The sequence below is a fragment of the Schistocerca nitens genome, chromosome 9 (assembly GCF_023898315.1).
Source record: "Schistocerca nitens isolate TAMUIC-IGC-003100 chromosome 9, iqSchNite1.1, whole genome shotgun sequence".
Lineage (NCBI taxonomy): Eukaryota > Metazoa > Arthropoda > Insecta > Orthoptera > Acrididae > Schistocerca > Schistocerca nitens.
The window spans coordinates 388,623,331-388,645,735 of NC_064622.1; the positions used below are offsets into that span (position 1 = coordinate 388,623,331).

General features: G+C 46.7%; 1 protein-coding gene across 1 annotated transcript in view; it reads left to right on the forward strand.

Annotated features, from left to right (window-relative positions):
- The window catches only part of LOC126204464 (fatty acyl-CoA reductase wat-like), a 267,772-nt gene that overhangs the window by 206,504 nt on the left and 38,863 nt on the right, over positions 1–22,405 (forward strand). The window contains exon 7 of the mRNA XM_049938851.1: positions 7,105–7,377. Coding sequence (XP_049794808.1) covers positions 7,105–7,377 — 273 coding nt within the window. The remainder of the gene's footprint in view (positions 1–7,104; positions 7,378–22,405) is intronic.

Here is a 22,405-nt window from a genome sequence, read left to right on the forward strand (position 1 = left end):
AATGAAATTTCCGTCACAAATAGATTGTACCGCTAAATATATGCGAGGTTTGTACGCACTGACGTTTGAGAGCATAAACACCCTCCTCCACCACAATGTTTCCACTAAACTTATCAGGTGTAAAAAAAATCCTGACGATCACACAAACTCGCAGTCTTGAAGCGCGCCGTACTCTGACTCCAGCGTAGCCCAGTTTGCACTGGCTGGGGGAGAGGCCCACATCCGCGCCGGTCATGTCTGTCCATACCACGCTATGCAACTAAAACAAAAAGTTGATCTGTCGGTAATTTGAGGCGCGATTGGGTTTTTAAAAGTACTATATAGTTCCTAAATTGGTTCTCTCCACCACATTCGGTCGGAGGGAGGAATGTTCTACTGTGTGATGGAATAGAGACAACAGCAAATACCACTGCAAGACAGAGTCCACTGTGATGTTCAAAAATGGTTCTGAGCACTATGGGACTTAACATCTGAGGTTATCAGTCCCCTAGAACTTAGAACCTTGTTGCTTCACTAGAACTTTTGTAGCCCTGGTGATCTGAATGAAGAGAACTTGCCCTAGTTAGTGGGTGAGACAAATATTGATAGGCCACTGGATCTCATGTTATTATTCTACCCGGCATCATACTGTGAGGAGGAATGAGATACAGCCTGAAAATGATTTCAGTGGATACTGGGGAAGATGGTGGAAACTGAAATGCAAATAAAAGCTTTAGAAACTAGTACAAAGAGATATATTTTGAAATAAGCACAGCACAACGTGTTCTTAACCAAGGGCAGCCTCCACTGACATCGAGACATTTGCAGAATGCCATACAGAAATAGCGTTCACCAACAACTACACAACTTTGAGAACACTTCGGAGAGGGAATACTGAAAAATGACAATTACGTTTCAGCAACGAAAGAGGGTGTTGCGATGGGAGGGGGACGGCAGGAGGATCATATTCGGTGACTGTTACCGCATGGTTGGCATTAATGCCCTCCCGTAGTATAGCGAAATACACGCGATCGCCAAACGAAGTCTCGAAGCGTTCAGCCTTACCATTGCATGGCCAAGCGTACTTTATGGACAAAAGGCTGTCGTGGGCGAGACAGCAGCTAATGGACCTTCCAAGAATACATTCCAGAATCCGTCGGAGCGGCATTGCTCAGGTGTTTTGTTAGCTGGTCAGCACCTCACACTAGTGTGCCTACGACTGAAAAAAGTAGTTCCAGTGCAAACTGCTGGGTGTTCAAGCTGCTAGCTGCCGCCTGCTCAGCCACAGAACTGGCTGCTTAAATTTTGCACCATAGGTTTCCTAACCTGGCTCAGCCTGAGTTGTTCGGGTGGCAAGTCTTTCTGACCAAGAAGATGCATGGTTTGAACGTGAATCAATTTACTGGCTGCCGCCATATTGAACAATTTATTGATTTTTCTCTGTGTGTAGAACTGTTATTATAAGGTTTCTGTCGTTTCTGTAATTATTCAGAATCTCTAATTCGCGGTTGAATCTTTAGATACTGCGTAGCAAAACTGATATGCAAATTATGGTTAGAGCAGCGGTTTGTTCGTCGTCGACAGGTCCCGAGTCTGTCACCTGATTTCTTATTCTATAAATACTATTCCACTCGTCCGGCTTTCCGCGGCCGCCCAGGCGCTCCTGACTGGACGTGGCGTTCTTGGAAGGGTTCGTAACACGATTTGCTATAAAGTGCTTCATTTCCTGTATCTCTGCCGGCCAGTGAGGCCGAGCGGTTCTAGGCGCTACAGTCCGGCTTTCCGCGGCCGCCCAGGCGCTCCTGACTGGACGTGGCGTTCTTGGAAGGGTTCGTAACACGATGTGCTATAAAGTACTTCATTTCCTGTATGACTGCCGGCCGGTGTGGCCGAGTGGTTCTAGGCGCTACAGTCCGCCTTTCCGCGGCCGCCCAGGAACTCCTAACTGGACGTGGCGTTCTTGGAAGGGTTCGTAACACGATGTGCTATAGCTTCATTTCCTGTGTCTCTGCCGGCCGGTGTGGCCGAGCGGTTCTAGGCGCTACAGTCCGGCTTTCCGCGGCCGCCCAGGCGCTCCTGACTGGACGAGGCGTTCTTGGAAGGGTTCGTAACACGATGTGCGATAAAGTGCTTCATTTATCTCTGCCGGCCTTTGTGGCCGAGCGGTTCTAGGCGCTACATTCCGGCTTTCCGCGGCCGCCCAGGCGCTCCTGACTGGACGTGGCGTTCTTGGAAGGGTTCGTAACACGATGTGCTATAAAGTGCTTCGTTTCCTGTATCTCTGCCGGCCTGTGTGGCCGAGCGGTTCTAGGCGCTACAGTCCGGCTTTCCGCGGCCGCCCAGGCGCTCCTGACTGGACGTGGCGTTCTTGGAAGGGTTCGTAACACGATGTGCTATAAAGTGCTTCATTTCCTGTATCTCTGCCGGCCGGTGTGGCCGAGCGGTTCTAGGCGCTACAGTCCGGCTTTCCGCGGCCGCCCAGGCGCTCCTGACTGGACGTGGCGTTCTTGGAAGGGTTCGTAACACGATGTGCTATAAAGTGCTTCGTTTCCTGTATCTCTGCCGGCCTGTGTGGCCGAGCGGTTCTAGGCGCTACAGTCCGGCTTTCCGCGGCCGCCCAGGCGCTCCTGACTGGACGTGGCGTTCTTGGAAGGGTTCGTAACACGATGTGCTATAAAGTGCTTCATTTCCTGTATCTGTGCCGGCCGGTGTGGCCGAGCGGTTCTAGGCGCTACAGTCCGGCTTTCCGCGGCCGCCCAGGCGCTTTGACTGGACGTGGCGTTCTTGGAAGGGTTCGTAACACGATGTGCCATAAAGTCCTTCATTTCCTGTATCTCTGCCGGCCGGTGTAGCCGAGCGGTTCTAGGCGCTACAGTCCGGCTTTCCGCGGCCGCCCAGGCGCTCCTGACTGGACGTGGCGTTCTTGGAAGGGTTCGTAACACGATGTGCTATAAAGTACTTCATTTCCTGTATGACTGCCGGCCGGTGTGGCCGAGTGGTTCTAGGCGCTACAGTCCGCCTTTCCGCGGCCGCCCAGGAACTCCTAACTGGACGTGGCGTTCTTGGAAGGGTTCGTAACACGATGTGCTATAGCTTCATTTCCTGTGTCTCTGCCGGCCGGTGTGGCCGAGCGGTTCTAGGCGCTACAGTCCGGCTTTCCGCGGCCGCCCAGGCGCTCCTGACTGGACGAGGCGTTCTTGGAAGGGTTCGTAACACGATGTGCGATAAAGTGCTTCATTTATCTCTGCCGGCCTTTGTGGCCGAGCGGTTCTAGGCGCTACATTCCGGCTTTCCGCGGCCGCCCAGGCGCTCCTGACTGGACGTGGCGTTCTTGGAAGGGTTCGTAACACGATGTGCTATAAAGTGCTTCGTTTCCTGTATCTCTGCCGGCCTGTGTGGCCGAGCGGTTCTAGGCGCTACAGTCCGGCTTTCCGCGGCCGCCCAGGCGCTCCTGACTGGACGTGGCGTTCTTGGAAGGGTTCGTAACACGATGTGCTATAAAGTGCTTCATTTCCTGTATCTCTGCCGGCCGGTGTGGCCGAGCGGTTCTAGGCGCTACAGTCCGGCTTTCCGCGGCCGCCCAGGCGCTCCTGACTGGACGTAGCGTTCTTGGAAGGGTTCGTAACACGATGTGCTATAAAGTGCTTCGTTTCCTGTATCTCTGCCGGCCTGTGTGGCCGAGCGGTTCTAGGCGCTACAGTCCGGCTTTCCGCGGCCGCCCAGGCGCTCCTGACTGGACGTGGCGTTCTTGGAAGGGTTCGTAACACGATGTGCTATAAAGTGCTTCATTTCCTGTATCTGTGCCGGCCGGTGTGGCCGAGCGGTTCTAGGCGCTACAGTCCGGCTTTCCGCGGCCGCCCAGGCGCTTTGACTGGACGTGGCGTTCTTGGAAGGGTTCGTAACACGATGTGCCATAAAGTCCTTCATTTCCTGTATCTCTGCCGGCCGGTGTAGCCGAGCGGTTCTAGGCGCTACAGTCCGGCTTTCCGCGGCCGCCCAGGCGCTCCTGACTGGACGTGGCGTTCTTGGAAGGGTTCGTAACACGATGTGCTATAAAGTGCTTCATTTCCTGTATCTGTGCCGGCCGGTGTGGCCGAGCGGTTCTAGGCGCTACAGTCCGGCTTTCCGCGGCCGCCCAGGCGCTTTGACTGGACGTGGCGTTCTTGGAAGGGTTCGTAACACGATGTGCCATAAAGTCCTTCATTTCCTGTATCTCTGCCGGCCTGTGTGGCCGAGCGGTTCTAGGCGCTACAGTCCGGCTTTCCGCGGCCGCCCAGGCGCTCCTGACTGGACGTGGCGTTCTTGGAAGGGTTCGTAACACGATGTGCTATAAAGTGCTTCATTTCCTGTATCTGTGCCGGCCGGTGTGGCCGAGCGGTTCTAGGCGCTACAGTCCGGCTTTCCGCGGCCGCCCAGGCGCTCCTGACTGGACGTGGCGTTCTTGGAAGGGTTCGTAACACGATGTGCTATAAAGTGCTTCGTTTCCTGTATCTCTGCCGGCCGGTGTGGCCGAGCGGTTCTAGGCGCTACAGTCCGGCTTTCCGCGGCCGCCCAGGCGCTCCTGACTGGACGTGGCGTTCTTGGAAGGGTTCGTAACACGATGTGCTATAAAGTGCTTCGTTTCCTGTATCTCTGCCGGCCTGTGTGGCCGAGCGGTTCTAGGCGCTACAGTCCGGCTTTCCGCGGCCGTCCAGGCGCTCCTGACTGGACGTGGCGTTCTTGGAAGGGTTCGTAACACGATGTGCTATAAAGTGCTTCATTTCCTGTATCTCTGCCGGCCGGTGTGGCCGAGCGGTTCTAGGCGCTACAGTCCGGCTTTCCGCGGCCGCCCAGGCGCTTTGACTGGACGTGGCGTTCTTGGAAGGGTTCGTAACACGATGTGCCATAAAGTCCTTCATTTCCTGTATCTCTGCCGGCCGGTGTAGCCGAGCGGTTCTAGGCGCTACAGTCCGGCTTTCCGCGGCCGCCCAGGCGCTCCTGACTGGACGTGGCGTTCTTGGAAGGGTTCGTAACACGATGTGCTATAAAGTGCTTCATTTCCTGTATCTGTGCCGGCCGGTGTGGCCGAGCGGTTCTAGGCGCTACAGTCCGGCTTTCCGCGGCCGCCCAGGCGCTCCTGACTGGACGTGGCGTTCTTGGAAGGGTTCGTAACACGATTTGCTATAAAGTGCTTCATTTCCTGTATCTCTGCCGGCCAGTGAGGCCGAGCGGTTCTAGGCGCTACAGTCCGGCTTTCCGCGGCCGCCCAGGCGCTCCTGACTGGACGTGGCGTTCTTGGAAGGGTTCGTAACACGATGTGCTATAAAGTACTTCATTTCCTGTATGACTGCCGGCCGGTGTGGCCGAGTGGTTCTAGGCGCTACAGTCCGCCTTTCCGCGGCCGCCCAGGAACTCCTAACTGGACGTGGCGTTCTTGGAAGGGTTCGTAACACGATGTGCTATAGCTTCATTTCCTGTGTCTCTGCCGGCCGGTGTGGCCGAGCGGTTCTAGGCGCTACAGTCCGGCTTTCCGCGGCCGCCCAGGCGCTCCTGACTGGACGTGGCGTTCTAAGAAGGGTTCGTAATACGATGTGCTATAAAGTGCTTCGTTTCCTGTATCTCTGCCGGCCGGTGTGGCCGAGCGGTTCTAGGCGCTACAGTCCGGCTTTCCGCGGCCGCCCAGGCGCTCCTGACTGGACGTGGCGTTCTTGGAACGGTTCGTAACACGATGTGCTATAAAGTCCTTCATTTCCTGTATCTGTGCCGGCCGGTGTGGCCGAGCGGTTCTAGGCGCTACAGTCCGGCTTTCCGCGGCCGCCCAGGCGCTCCTGACTGGACGTGGCGTTCTTGGAAGGGTTCGTAACACGATGTGCTATAAAGTGCTTCATTTCCTGTATGACTGCCGGCCGGTGTGGCCGAGTGGTTCTAGGCGCTACAGTCCGCCTTTTCGCGGCCGCCCAGGCGCTCCTGACTGGACGTGGCGTTCTTGGAAGGGTTCGTAACACGATGTGCTGTAAAGTGCTTCATTTCCTGTATCTCTGCCGGCCGGTGTGGCCGAGCGGTTCTAGGCGCTACAGTCCGGCTTTCCGCGGCCGCCCAGGCGCTCCTGACTGGACGTGGCGTTCTTGGAAGGGTTCGTAACACGATGTGCTGTAAAGTGCTTCATTTCCTGTATCTCTGCCGGCCGATGTGGCCGAGCGGTTCTAGGCGCTACAGTCCGTCTTTCCGCGGCCGCCCAGGGGCTCCTGACTGGACGTGGCGTTCTTGGAAGGGTTCGTAACACGATGTGCTATAAAGTGCTTCATTTCCTGTATCTCTGCCGGCCTGTGTGGCCGAGCGGTTCTAGGCGCTACAGTCTGGAACCGCGCAACCGCTAGGATCACAGGTTCGAATCCTTCCTCGGGCATGGATGTGTGTGATGTCCTTAGTTAGGTCTAAGTAGTTCTAAGTTCTAGGGGACTGATGACCACAAATGTTAAGTCCCATAGTGCTCAGATCCATTTGAACCTGTATCTCTACTGCTAAACTCCTCCAACAACGTGTCCCATAATCATTTGCAGTTGCTAAACTTCTTCAGACACTCTGTAATCAAAGTTTAGGACGCCTTGCACTCTGTCATATTAGACCTATTTCAACACCCGCGCGACTGCTACGGTCGCAGGTTCGAATCCTGCCTCGGGCATGGATGTGTGTGATGTCCTTAGGTTAGTTAGGGTTAAGTAGTCTAAGTTCTAGGCGCCTGATGACCAGAGATGTTAAGTCCCATAGTGCTCAGAGCCATTTGAACAATTTTTTTTAACACCGCTTCTTCCAGCGAGCTCTGATAACAAAGAACTTCTCTCGGGCGACACAATTTGTTATGTGAAGTGGTAGGGATGTGGGATGTCAGGTAGTTAGACCCAACCAACCGCCCTACAAACGAAATAAATATGTCGGTTGGCCAGTTCTACAATTTTTTGGTCGGTCAGCCGATAAATGGGAGTGGGTGTAGGATCTATAATATTCTTTTCAAGCACATACAACATTTTTGATATTGTCATTTTTGCTAGAGGTAGTGTGTAAGTAGTTGGATCCATGGCAACGGTCTCGTAAACTGTGATACGGTGAAAGTTGCAGTGTGAGTCATTTGAGTTGGATCTGTTGCAGGCAGAAGCACAGCCAGCTGCCTAAGCAAGAACAAGTTGTTGCTGTGCCCAGCGTGTACAACCTGGTGTCCGGGATGCGGCACCCAGTCACGTGGAGGGACTTCATGCGCCACACGGAGTACGGCACCAACTTCCCTCCCCAGGCCGCCCTCTGGTACTACAGCCTCATTCTGTGCAGGAAGAAGTGGACGCACGACCTCTGCGCAATATTCCTCCACCTCGTTCCCGCAATTTTTGTGGATGCCTTTCTGCGTTTAAGGGGCAAGAAACCCATGTAAGTATGCTTCTCCGGTCAATTCATGTCCAATTGGTACAACGCTATGCAAGAAACGAGATTGCTTGCATTACTGGCACACGACTGTTTTTTTTCGAATTTTTTGTGTTCTAGCCAAAATTGATTGCAGTGGACGAGCAATTTACTCCAAATATGTTATTTCATTCGATAGAAAAGTATCATAGACGAGGACCAACACAAAAACATAACTGAAGCTTAAAATGTACATGGTGCTTATAAATAAATTATACAAAAGTAAACTAACTGTGAAAAGGATAAAATGTTTGATACAGCACTGAATGCAAATATTCGAGGCGTGTTTTTTAAGTAAGTACCCTATCTTGCGCCCAGTGACTACCGTCTGTTCCTGCGCTTGAAGAAACACCTGGGCGGTCAGCGTCTTCAAGACGATGACGAAGTCAAAACACTGGTGATGCAGCGGTTAACAGGTCAGGCGGCAGACTTCTATGAGAAGGGTATTCAAAAACTGGTACAACGTTATGAAAAGTGCCTCAATATTGACGGAAATTATATAGAATATTAGATTAAGGTTCAGGCTTTCATCTAAAAATAAAATTATTGAGATATCTTAGCACGTCTTGTTTTAATTTCAAAACGATACTTACTTAAAAAACACGCCTCGTATCTTCAAGTTACTGACAGTAACGAAGTCTTCACTCTGACGTGAAAATTCTTTCCCACTGAGCAAATGGACGGCCACAGCAGAACCAACTCCGCCTTTGCCCGAACTGTGGTTAACACTGATAATCTACGACAGAAAAGATGAGATTACTTGTAGTTTCTGTTGTGTCTAGACCATACAGCCTAGACACAATGCTGTAGCCGATAGGGCACGCAATGCTAACGCAGACGGGCGTGAAGTCTGGAACATGAGACTTATAAATGAATAAGAAGAAAAGTACGTAGATGCTTGTTACTTAACTTTTAATTAGTCCTTGGAATACATCTCTCTTGAATATTAGTAAGCTATAGGCACTGATACAAATGGCGCCTTGCTAGGTGGTCGCCAGTTAACTTAGCAGAGGGCTATTCTACTGTCTATCTCTCAGCAAATGAGAGCAAGGCTTAGCACGTCCAATCGCTAGCTATGTTGTCCGTACAACTGGGGCGAGGTCTCCTCAGTCTCTCGAGACCTGCCTTGTGGTGGCGCTAGGTTTGCGATCCCACAGTGGCGACACGCGGGTCCGACATGTACTACAGGACCGCGGCCGATTTAAGTTACCACCTAGCAAGTGTGGTGTCTAGCGGTGACACCACAGTTTCTCAAAAACATGCTATCTCTAGTCATCCTTTATGTTTCAATCATTCAGTATATTCGATAGAGATGACAAGAAAAATCAAGTGAATATAGTAGGTTAATACTCACCCACTCCAGGAAGTAAGTCATGGTCAAAATGGTTCAAATGGCTCTGAGCACTATGGGACTCAACTGCTGTGGTCATAAGTCCCCTAGAACTTAGAACTACTTAAACCTAACTAACCTAAGGACATCACACACAGCCATGCCCGAGGCAGGATGCGAACCTGCGACCGTAGCGGTCGTGCGGTTCCAGACTGTAGCGCCTTTAACCGCTCGGCCACTCCGGCCGGCATGGTCAGAGAGCTGCCAAACTTGAAACGTATTCCGGGATTCTCCCACGTTTCTAGAAAACGCCGGGGAGACAATCTTATCGTCTGGTATAAAAGTGACATGCAGAAGTTCTGGACGTTAAAATTTGATAAATAATCAGTTCTCTGCCATATATCGTTCACTGTTCAGAATTTTACTGAGCGTTAATATGTACTGTATGAAAGTTCCCAAGAATAAATTTTTGTAGACTCCTTCCCGTTTGCACATGACTTTAGAAGGACTACTTAGAGTTCACAATGTAGCGCTTCTTACTTGAGGAAGACCTCAGACATTGACACGCTATCTCTTGTTTCGTTGTGCCCATATACATATTGGAAATTATTAAATTATTATCTACGCATTTCATTTGCATGCAATGTTTAAAAAATTATTTGTGCTTCCAGGATGTAAAAATTGTAGTTTTATTAGTTCTTTCATATTTTCTTCATTTATTGTATTTCTCTATTTACATTACTTATTCTTTTAATACTGTCTATTCGAGTGCCGTCTATCGGCATTTCACTTTCCAGCGAGCCTGAGCGCACACTGACATGTTACTAGTAAAATGTGACTGTATACAGAATTTTATGCACTGAAGTGTTTTTGCAAGAAAGGTTTGTTCCCCATGTACTTATGCTGCACCTATTGCATTTTGTGTTACGTTTTGTATTGCTTTGTCTGTTGATTTTTTAGGTTTTTCTTATATAACGTTTCATCGTAATAGTACTTCACATTATTTCGCTTCGCTCAATATTATATATGAACTATAGCTAAGCTGTAGACAATGTGTCTTTATCTCATCTTACGATCAGACACTTCACTCGAAATGGTGTGTATTGGACTCGATTATAAACTATGTGATCAAAAGTATCCGGACACCAGGCTGAAAATGACTTACAAGTTCGTGGCGCTCTCCATCGGTAATGCTGGAATTCAATATGGTATTGGTCAACCCTTAGCCTTGATAACATCTTCCACTATCGCAGGCACACGTTCAATCAGGTGCAGGAAGGTTTCTTGGGGAATGGCACCCCATTCTTCACGGAGTGCTACACAGGAGAGGTATCGATGTTGGTGGGTGAGACCTGGCACGAAGTAGGCGTTACAATACACCCCAAAAGTGTTCTATGGATTCAGGTCAGGACATTGTGCAGGCCAGTCCATTACAGGGATGTTATTGTCATGTAACCAATCCGCAACAGCCCGTGCATTATGAACAGGTGCTCGATCATGTTGAAAGATGCAATCGCCCTCCCCGAATTGCTCTTAAACAGTGGGAAGCAAGAAGGTGCTTAAAACATCAACGTAGGCCTGTGCTTTGATAGTGCCACGCAAAACAACAAGCGGTGCAAGCCCACTACCACACCATAACGCCACCGCCTCCGAATTTTACTGTTGGCACTACACACGGTGGCAAAAGGCGTTGACCGGGTATTCGTCATACCCACATCTGCCATCGGATCGTCACATTGTGTACCGTTATTCGTCACTCCACACAACGTTTTTCTACTTTTCAGCCGTCGAATATTTACGCTCCTTACACCAAGCAAGGCGTCGTTTGGCATTTACCGGCGTGATGTGTGGCTTATCAGCAGCCGCTCGACCATGAAATCCAAGTCACAGTACTTGCAGTCGATCCTGAAGCCGTTTGGAGCTCCTGTCTGATGGTCTGGATAGATGTCTGCCTGTTACACATTACGACCCTCTTCAAATGTCGGCGGTCTCTGTCAGTCAACAGACGAGGTCGGCGTGTACGCTTTTGTGCTGTACGTGTCCCTTCACGTTTCCACTTCACTATCACATCGGCAACAGTGGACCTAGGGATGTTTAGGCGTGTGTGGAAATCTCGCGTACAGACATATGACACAAGTGACACCCAAGTCCTAGAGTTCCGCGGATCGCCCCAATCTGCTCTCTCTCGATGTCTAATGACTACTGAGGACGCTGATACGGAGTACCTGGCAGTATGTGGCAGCACAGTTTACCTAATATGAAAAACGTACGTTTTTGGGGGTGAGGGGATACTTTTGATCACGAAGTGTATTTTTTGTAATTTTAATTAATTCTTCATTGTTGGTCCTCCTTCAGTGCAGCTTTCTGTTACTATTCTTAAAATATTTTCTCCATAATTTATTTCCTTCTTAAACGTCTTAAATCGTTTGAATCCTGCGTGACTTTAGGGAAATAAAACGATGTTAGAGTCCTCGCGTGAATGCTGCGTCAGCAATGATCTCACTGCTGTTGTTATTGAAAGTTGTTCTATCTGGCTGTGCATGGGGCAGTTCAAAAATGTTCAAATGTGTGTGAAATCTTATGGGACTTAACTGCTAAGCTGACACACTACTTAACCTAAATTATCCTAAGGACAAACACACACATCCATGCCCGAGGGAGGATTCGAACCTCCGACGGGACCAGCCGCACAGCAAGGGGCAGTCAAATGAAAACAGGACACATGGAAAAATATAAATAAACTGTTTATTATTGCAAAAGTAAACGCCATAACTAACAACACATTCATCAGGGCCGTTCAGAAAGTAACCTCCGGTTGATTTAAAAAAATACACCAAGTTAAATAAAAATATTTTAATATATACATCTTACAACTACATCTTTGCACTATTTTTCTACATAGTCTCCATAGCGATTGAGGCACTTATCGTATCTCTTCACAAGATTTGAAATTCCTTCTGCATAAAAATCACCCGCTTGTGCCTGGAGCCAGCCTGTGACCGCATCTTGCTGTCACTATCTCGTACAAGAGAGTCTTAGAAATCTGTGGAAAACCAGTAGACAACTCCGACATTGAGAAACGTCGATTTTCACGAACTTTTGCATCAACTGTCTGAACGAGTTCGTCAGTCACCAATGATGGTCTACCACTCCTCTCTTCATCATGAACGTTTTCTCGTCCACTTTTAAATAAACGTACCCATTCACGGACAACTCCTTCACTCATAACTCTTGGTCCGTACACGGCACAAAGCTCACGATGAATAGCTGCTGCAGAATATCCTTTGGCTGTAAAAAACCTTATGACAGCACGCACTTCACATTTGGCGGGGTTTTCTATTGCAGCACACATTTCAAACTGCCACAAAAACTAAACTAGCGCAGGTACGACGTTCACTCGACCACAGCTTGATGCCGACTGACCTGTTGAGTGCGTGAACGCACAGATGGCGTCGCTACTCCCCCCACAACCCGCACTGTGACCAATCGGAGGTTACTTTCTGAACCTCCCTCGTATGTAAGAAGTCGGCACGACCGCTACGGTCGCAGGTTCGAATCCTGCCTCGGGCATGGATGTGTGTGATGTCCTTAGGTTAGTTAGGTTTAAGTAGTTCTAAGTTCTAGGGGACTTATGACCACAGCTGTTGAGTCCCATAGTGCTCAGAGCCATTTTTTTTATGTAAGAAGTCAGTCAGTGTCTTCATGGAAAAAACGTTGCCAAGTTTGTCTACGCTGCTACGAAGTCCTTCCACATTGTCCACAGAGTCCCGATCTCTTCCCATGCGATTTCCATATTTTGGGACTCCTGAAGAGAGACATTCGTAGCCATCGATTTCCTTCGAACTAAGATGATGATGATGATGTTTGGTTTGTGGGACGCTCAACTGCGCGATCATCAGTCCCAATTTTGTCACGCTCCAGTGTTTTACGCAGTCCAGTCTATCCACAATAAGGATGATGAGGAAAGGATGAGGACAGTCCCCGGCCAGGAAAAATCCCCAACCCGGCCGGGAATCGAACCCGGGACCCCATGATCCAGAGGCAGCAATGCTAGCCACTAGACCACGAGCTGCGGACTCGGACTAAGACGTGCACACCTGGATACAATCATGGCTCCGTAGGCAACTGCAAACATTTTTCCCTGACGATACGTACCGACGTGTCTCAAAATGGGTAAATGTATCACCTGATCACTTTTGGTCGCAAATTGATATTCATACAGTTATCGACGGAAAATGCAATACTGTAAACTTCGGCCACCAATGAATGAATGTGTGATGCTGCAGCACAATTTCACCGCGCAGTTGACAAGAGTAGTAGCCGGCCGAAGTGGCCGCGCGGTTCTGGCGCTGCAGTCTGGAACCGGGAGACCGCTACGGTCGCAGGTTCGAATCCTGCCTCGGGCATGGATGTGTGTGATGTCCTTAGGTTAGTTAGGTTTAACTAGTTCTAAGTTCTAGGGGACTAATAACCTCAGCAGTTGAGTCCCATAGTGCTCAGAGCCATTTGAACCATTTTTGACAAGGATAGTAAACAAGGGAGATGTCGATACCAGAGCATTAAGTCTTTGCGAATTTCCTTCCGTGTATTCAGTTGGACAGTAAGTATGCACCGCACAAAGGCACGTGCATACTATAACGCCGATGTCAGCATTTGAGAGAGGGCGTCTAGTTGGACTCAAAGAAGCCGGTTGTAGTAGTCGGCGAATAATTCGAAATCTGAATAGGATCGATGCCACTATTCGACGATGTTGGCAGAAGCGGGAGAAACGTGGCCGAACACAGCGCCAGGAAGAAAGCAGTCGGCCTAAAGACACTCAGAGCCCCGTATTAATCGTTATCATCGACCGACGTGGAACCGGCGCTTCAGTGACTACAGAGACCATTAACAGGCGGCTCACGGAAAGGGGGCTGGGCTGACGGAGCCACCTGCTCTGACTACAGCTGGCCTCAACAACCGCGTTTGCACCGGTGTCGGGCACATTCGGCTCGGATACTCATCGACTGGAGTAGAACTGCCTTTTAGTGATGAGTTCCGCTTCGAACTGAGCCCCGATGACCAGTGAAGACTCCTCTGCAAACGTCCCAGATAGAGATAGGATACCAACCGGAATGTCGCCTGCAAGACCACCCGACAACTAGGGTGGTCTGGGGTGTCATTTCACATCATAGCAGACACCTTTGGTTGCCATCTGCAGCACCCTTACAGCACATCGGTACGTCGACGATATTCTACGCCCCGTTTTGTTGCCCTTCATGTGAAGCCATCCTGGACTTACACGTCAGCGAGATAATGCTCGCTCGCACTGGGGAGAGTTTCTACTGCTTGTCTTCGCGTTTGCCAAACCATACCTCGGCCACCAAGGTCGCCGGATCCCTCATCAGTTTAGAACGTTTAGAGGATTATGGGTATTTTGACGATCTAACGCGCCAATTGGGCACACTCTGGCAAGATATCCTCCAGGAGGTCATCCAACACAAGGCTAAGTCGAATAACTGCGTGCATATGGGATAAAGGTGGCATTACAGAAGCGTCCGATTCCACCCGTCTGTCTTGACCCATGAGGTCATCAATATGAAGAAAATGGCTGCTTATACTTCCAGTGTATACAGAATTACGACAATGACGACACTACATACACACTCCAACAAGCACGAACAAATATAAAAATGACACAATAACGCATAGCTGAAAAAATAAAATGAAACTGATGGGCAAGCTGAATATACAACAATTATAAACACCGCACCTTTCCAAAACAAATAATATCCAAAAAATTTAAATTACCGCATTCCTTTACACCAACAAAACCACAGAAATCTGACATGTTCCTTGACCTAATTCCAAAATTTCCAACTTTCAACAAACTGTTCGTAAATGCAACTGATTTCATGGCTACACAATTTAGACGTGAGAAACCAATTACTTCTTCATTTTACACATAATGAAACGTTCAACATGACCTGCACGTCCAATAGCTGACTAGCTGACCAAACGTAAACTCTAGTTGCCAGCTATCCTGTAAATTCCTTATAATAATTTTTGGATGGAAGGTGGTTGCTTCTTTCCTTCAGTAAGATATCAAATTTCTAATACAAGTCTTTTTACTTGCTTTAGCTCAATTGAAAAAAAAAACCTGCCATCAAGTCCAAAAGTACTTTTCTAACAAGACCACTGTTCTCAGTTAACAGTTCATGCAATCCAGATCACACGCAAAGCAGCCAGGAATATTCATAAGTCCGACCCGAATAATTACGCGATTTCACAGTTACAGTTCCGCTACTAATAGTGAGTTTCAACCTCGGTCCTTTTCAGTGTATTTCTTTAACAGAAACTGCTCGCCAAATATTCCATATATGAAAACAGAACATGCCACGCGGAATTCTAACACAAGCCAAAAGTTCACACGTTATATAACTTTTCAACAAAACAATTCCAAAATTTCCGACTTTCAACAAACTGTTCGTAAACGCAACTGCTTTTATGGCAACACAATCTAGACGCGAGAAACCAATTACTGCTTCATTTTACACATAATGAAGACTGAAACGTTCAACATGACCTGCACGTTCAATAGCTGACTAGCGACTCCCACTGGATGCTGCTTCTACCACACCATATCTATCTAGTCGTGCACGGGAACTGCTTGATTCTGATTGACTGATTCGTTTGACTGGCCAATCAGAATCATCGTTCGTGATCATTCTCGCGCCAAAACTGGCCCGCGCCAACCACTATTCACAGATGCATTTACGTCATTCCAACATGCAAATACTAATATAAGATTTAACAAAAGCAAACGAAAAGAAAATTGATCTTGAAATAAATTTAGGAATTGATTTTACTTTATACCGATATTCTGGCTGCCTATCGAAACCTACCCCTTCTGTGTAAAATACATATAACTTAACTGGGTCCTCTTTCACCTCAGTAGTGGCAGCTTTAACTACGCTGCCCACAATTGATAAATTAAAATATTTCTCTAGCGTCTCACCCTCTTTGATAACCTCTACTTCCGCAACCCTCCTTGGTGAAGTCAGAATTTTCAGAATCATTTACTTCTACCTCTTCTTCTGACCCCTCTTCCCCACTCTCTGAAATTGATTGATTCACCCTATTCATAATCTCCTCTGCTCTACTATATTCTTCCTTGGGTACTTCCACAACTGTTTCCCCAATAATAATGTTACTTCCACCGTCTCTGGTAGGCCTCTCATCTGTTTTGCAGTGCTGATTCACCCTCACCTCCTGATCTAAGCCTTCACTTTCTATACCTGCTTCCTCACTACCATGGTTCCTTCGACCTATATTTTTATTTTTTCTTTCACCAGATGCTACTTCTTTTCCTAGATAAACAAACTTTGTTATAGTGTCACTCTCCTCTGCCCTACTGTTTTCTATCATGCTACCCTCATGCTGTTTATTAGGTGCCTTCTTTACGAAGAGTGTCGCTAGTGCGTTTAATTAGTACTGTTTCAGTCTGCAAACGCTATCATTATTACAGGCTGCTATTCGTTTCCGTCTCTACGCTGTTGTTGCATCTGACATTCCTGTCAGCGCCGGCCGCGGTGGCCGAGCTGTTCTAGGCGCTTCAGTCTGGAAACGCGTTGCCGCTACGGTCGCAGGTTCGAATCCTGCCTCGGGCATGGGTATGTGATCTCCTTAGGTTAGTTAGGTTTTAGTAGTTCTAAGTTCTAGGGGACTGATGACCTCAGATGTTAAGTCCCATAGTGATCAGAGCCATTTGAACCATTCCTGTCAGCGAGCGGGCTACTCCTACCCGTTACATCATCAGACTGCAGCTGACGGTAGTCAAAGTACGGAGTTCGGTCGCTGAACCGGCTCACAACATCACCTCCTCTCCCTCGACCTCTACCTCTGTAATTGTTCGCTCGCTGTACGCTGATTTTGTTTACATTAACTTCAGCTCTGTTTCATTGGGTCTAGCGGGAGGCCGATAATATCTCCTAGCACTCTCTTCCTCTTTCAAAAGGTTCGCACGTCTTTCCAAATAGTGATCATTCCATCAGCACCACCTGATGATGACGGACCGGTTATTCGCCGAAATATCGTGGAACTTCGACGATCGGATCCGGCTGGCCACCCGAGAACCTTGAATACAGTGATCACACCGTTCAATGTCATCACTGGGTGCAGAAATTATTTTCTTCCTCCAACCCAGCTTTGAGGGATGAAGTAGTGAAGGCAGCAGAGGATCAAGTAGGTAAAAAGACAAGGGCTAGTAGTGCTCCTTGGGTAACAGAGGAAATATTGAATTTAATTGATGAAAGGAGAAAATATAAAAATGCAGTAAATGAAGCAGGCAAAAAGGAATACAAACGTCTCAAAAATGAGATCGACAGGAAGTGCAAAATGGCTAAGCAGGGATGGCTAGAGGATAAATGTAAGGATGTAGAGGCTTATCTCACTAGGGGTAAGATAGATACTTCCTACAGGAAAATTAAAGAGACCTTTGGAGAAAAGAGAAACACTTGTATGAATATCAAGAGCTCAGATGGAAACCCAGTCCTAACCAAAGAAGGGAAAGCAGAAAGGTGGAAGGAGTATACAGAGGGTCTATACAAGGGCGATGTACTTGAGGAAAATATTATGGAAATTGAAGAGAATGTAGATGAAGATGAAATGGGAGATACGGTATTGCGTGAAGAGTTTGACAGAGCACTGAAAGACCTGAGCCGAAACAAGGTCCCGGGAGTAGACAACATTCCATTAGAACTACTGATGGCCTTGGGAGAGCCAGTCATGACAAAACTCTACCATCTGGTGAGCAAGATGTATGAGACAGGCGAAATACCCACAGACTTCAAGAAGAATATAATAATTCCAATCCCAAAGAAAGCAGGTGTTGACAGATGTGAAAATTACCGAACTATCAGTTTAATAAGTCACAGCTGCAAAATACTAACGCGAATTCTTTACAGACGAATGGAAAAACTGGTAGAAGCGGACCTCGGGGAAGATCAGTTTGGATTCCGTAGAAATGTTGGAACACGTGAGGCAATACTAACCTTACGACTTATCTTAGAAGAAAGATTAAGAAAAGGCAAACCTACGTTTCTAGCATTTGTAGACTTGAGAAAGCTTTTGGCAACGTTAACTGGAATACTCTCTTTCAAATTCTGACGGTGGCAGGGGTAAAATACAGGGAGCGAAAGGCTATTTACAATTTGTACAGAAACCAGATGGCAGTTATAATAGTCGAGGGGCATGAAAGGGAAGCAGTGGTTGGGAAAGGAGTGAGACAGGGTTGTAGCCTCTCCCCGATGTTATTCAATCTGTATATTGAGCAAGCAGTAAAGGAAACAAAAGAAAAATTCGGAGTAGGTATTAAAATTCATGGAGAAGAAGTAAAAACTTTGAGGTTCGCCGATGACATTGTAATTCTGTCAGAGACAGCAAAGGACTTGGAAGAGCAGTTGAACGGAATGGATAGTGTCTTGAAAGGAGGATATAAGATGAACATCAACAGAAGCAAAACGAGGATAATGGAATGTAGTCGAATTAAGTCGGGTGATGCTGATGGAATTAGCTTAGGAAATGAGACACTTAAAGTAGTGAAGGAGTTCTGCTATTTGGGGAGCAACATAACTGATGATGGTCGAAGTAGAGAGGATATAAAATGTAGACTGGCAATGGCAAGGAAAGCATTTCTGAAGAAGAGAAATTTGTTAACATCGAGCATAGGTTTAAGTGTCAGGAAGTCGTTTCTGAAAGTATTTGTATGGAGTGTAGCCATGTATGGTAGTGAAACATGGACAATAAATAGTTTGGACAAGAAGAGAATAGAGGCTTTCGAAATATAGTGCTACAGAAGAATGCTGAAGATTAGATGGGTAGATCACATAACTAATGAGGAGGTATTGAATAGGATTGGGGAGAAGAGAAGTTTGTGGCACAACTTGACTAGAAGAAGGGATCGGTTGGTAGGACATGTTCTGAGGCATCAAGGGATCACCAATTTAGTATTGGAGGGCAGCGTGGAGGTTAAAAATCGTAGAGGGAGACCGAGAGATGAATACACTAAGCAGATTCAAAAGGATGTAGGTTGCAGTAGGTACTGGGAGATGCAGAAGCTTGCGCAGGATAGAGTAGCATGGAGAGCTGCATCAAACCAGTCTCAGGACTGAAGAACACAACAACAACAACAATACAGCTGCAACTTGTTTCCGATTCCCATTTATTTGCTCCGTTACCACTTTAAAATTCAAGTATGACAAAGTCGTAACCCACTTTTGTACAAATCTTTTAAGACTTTTCTTTTTTGGATCATACTTCTGCCCTGAGCGGAATTTATTCAAAACCTCCATTTGTTTTCTTTTTCCCCAATACTCATCGCAAAAAGCCTGTTTGAACTCCACTAATCGCTCATATTTATCTGTGGCCAAGTTCTTGCCTCTCCCATAAAATATGAAGTAATGAATTGTTTCTCATTGCAAAATTTAGGCAAAACATCCTCAAAATCACTCCAAAATTCCTTTATATGAAGATTTTTACTAGGATCAAATCTCAACTCGGGTTAGTCTACCCTCATGCTCACACAATTACTCATTCATACTGATACTGAATTGCTGGATATTAGTTTCTATGTTAGTAATTTTACTAGCCACTTGCACACCAAACTTAACACACACAACTTTTCCACCGTTAACATGACTTTCTAATGCAACATGGCTATCCTTACAGTGTTTTTCTATATTCTGGACCTGCAGATGAAATTTAATTAGTTCTGAACTTACTTGCTCTTCCAATTGTTTGCTATCCTCAGCAACTTGCTCAATCTGAACAGCCATATTCATCTTTTACTGTTATAACAGCCTAGTTACATTCTATTAATGTTATAACAGCTTAGTTACATTCTTGTTTTATCTGATTAATTTCACCTTTCACATCATTACTGAACGAAGTTGTGGTGTGCGTACTGTAAGACCTTCGGTACACACACCATCAGATTATTTGACTTGTCGCTCTAACGAAGTAGGTGGGTGTCAGCAATATGTCTCGTGGTCTTATCATGGCGTGTTTATCTTCTGCCGTTAGGTCAGATGATAGAAATGCCACTTGCACGCTTAGAGTGGCAGATTGACGGTGACCAACTTTAAACAGAACTTGATAAATTTTCACACACATTTATTAAAATAATAAAAAGCATAGAAATTACTTAACTTGATTCTGGATGCTGTTTACAATTGACAATCTGAAGTTCCTTTGGTCTTGGTATTTTAATCTTATTCTCACATATCTCTGATACTTGACAAAGTTTCTATTCATTTATCTCCATGGCTATGTACAGGAATATGATAATCTTATTAGAAGCAGACTGAAACTTGACTATAGACTAATGCAGACTGGTACATACTGGTACAGACTGACTAATCGGAGGTGTGTACACTCGTTATAATACCTCGAGCATTCAGGTATCACTGCGCGTGAGTGTGACCCGCGAGGAGAAAAGGTTCTACGTTCAGTCTCATTGGCTGCGTTAGATATTAATACGCGGATCGGCAGAAGCAAATTTGGTCCATCTCTAAGACAGTGCCATCTCGTAGTGCGGAGACGGACGAGCGCTGCGCCTGCACTGTTGTGCTTAGCAGGGCGCGCTCTAGTGGGAAAGTTGTGTACGCGCTGACTACGCGGAACTATGTACACAACAGAAGTCACATCGTTTTTCCAAGTATCCCTCAAATTCGAAATTTTATCTTCCATCCTAGCAACCATTTGTATTGAAAAGTTAGTAAACCCCTGATGAACTTCAGTATGTAGCTCATTTATTTCAGAACTTAAGGAAGTTTTATATCTGAACCTATTTTATTTATTTTGATATCCATATCAGTACCTAATTTATTCATTTTAGTGTCAATGTCACTGTAGTGGACTGTTAAGGCAGCCAGTCCACAGTGAAGTAGCCGAAAGGGCACGCGTCAACTCACGCCGTCTGGCGTTAAGTCTGGAACAGGATTCGTAATGAATGTGATAAAGAAAAGAACGTAGCTACTAGAACACTTATATTGTCCTTTGGTATACAGCATTCTGGATGATACAAGTGAGACTCTATCTTGAGGTACATGCAACGTTACAAATGGTTAATGGCGCCTTGCTAAGTCGTAGCCATTAACTTAGCTGAAGGCTATTCTAACTGTCTCTCGGCAAATGAGAGAAAGGCTTCGTACGTGTAGTCGCTAGCAATGTCGTCGTACAACTGGGGCGAGTGCTAGTCAGTCTCTCGAGATCTGCCTTGTGGTGGCGCTCGGTCTGCGATCCTGACAGTGGCGACACGCGGGTCCGACATGTACTAATGGACCGCGGCCGATTTAAGCTACCACCTAGCAAGTGTGGTGTCTGGCGGTGACACCACAGTCACTACCCATTTTATTCATTTTAATGTCGATATTAGACCCCATTTTATTAATTTTGCTGTCAATATTAGAACTCAACGAAGATTTAATTTCACTACCCATTTCCATCATATTAGCATTAATCTGATTCATATTCTTTAGAATATTTACTAACATATCTGAAACTACCTCTTGGTTCACAAGCCACTGATACTAGTTCCTGCTTTATTTCTTTTAGAGTTACAGGTATGTATTTAGCATTGGCTTCCACCACGCTCAATTCATTATCTACACCATAGTTAGACGACCTTGACTCAAGTAAACCAATGTCCTCTGTTTGTGACACATTAAAACTGAAATTATCAATCGCGGAATCATTTTCGTAATTTACATTATCTAAATCTACCTTCAGTTTCTCATCTATTGTCTCCTGATCATTTTAAGCCATTTTGCAAAGTTTCTTGACACACACACACACACAAAACTTTAAGTAGAACATTACTTATTTTTTGCCTCGTGCAGCTGACTGTATGGCGAGATGAAACAGCGGGTCCACCGATCCAGTTTATGGGCCAGCACTCCATATACGGCAGCCAACTACTCCGTCTGCCTGGCTGCTACTGTGGAACGCCGCCTCTCGAAGTTCAGCAGTCGCCGACGTAGCCTGGCACCTCGTTCCACTTATTGCCGTTTTCCGACGAAAGTTCATTTCACTCGCTCCTATTGTCCTACTATAGTTCCTTTACACACGCGTGTGAATATTTCACGAGCTCACTTGACACTGCTGTTTTTATAAAGTTCCTACACATCCCAACTTTGCTATTGTTTATCCTGGCCGATGCACCAATTGCGGCGGGGCGCGTTATAAAAGTTTGCTCGTTCGTTGTACCGTTCACTGCAAATAGTTCCACCTACCTCAGTACGGCGGTAGATCACCAGCCCGTTTCTCTGCATACTGCGCTGACAACGTAAAAGCAACGTTCAAGAGAACCCCGTCAATACTTACGATGCAAAGTCCACAAAAACTGTAGTTGCCAGCTATCCTATAAATCCCTTATAATAATTTTCGGGTGGAAGGTGGTTGCTTCTTTCCTTCAGGAAGATATCAAATTTCCAATACAAGTCTTTTTATTTCCTTTATTTCAAATGAAATAAAAAACCTGCCATCAAGTCCAAAAGTACTTTACTGAAATGTAACAAATTCATGATAAGGTCAAAATACAAACATTCGATGTTTGTGGTTACTAACCAATGTTATGTTGGCTGGAAGCAGTTGATAAGTGAGCTTCTCTTTCTAGCAAAACTCGGTTCC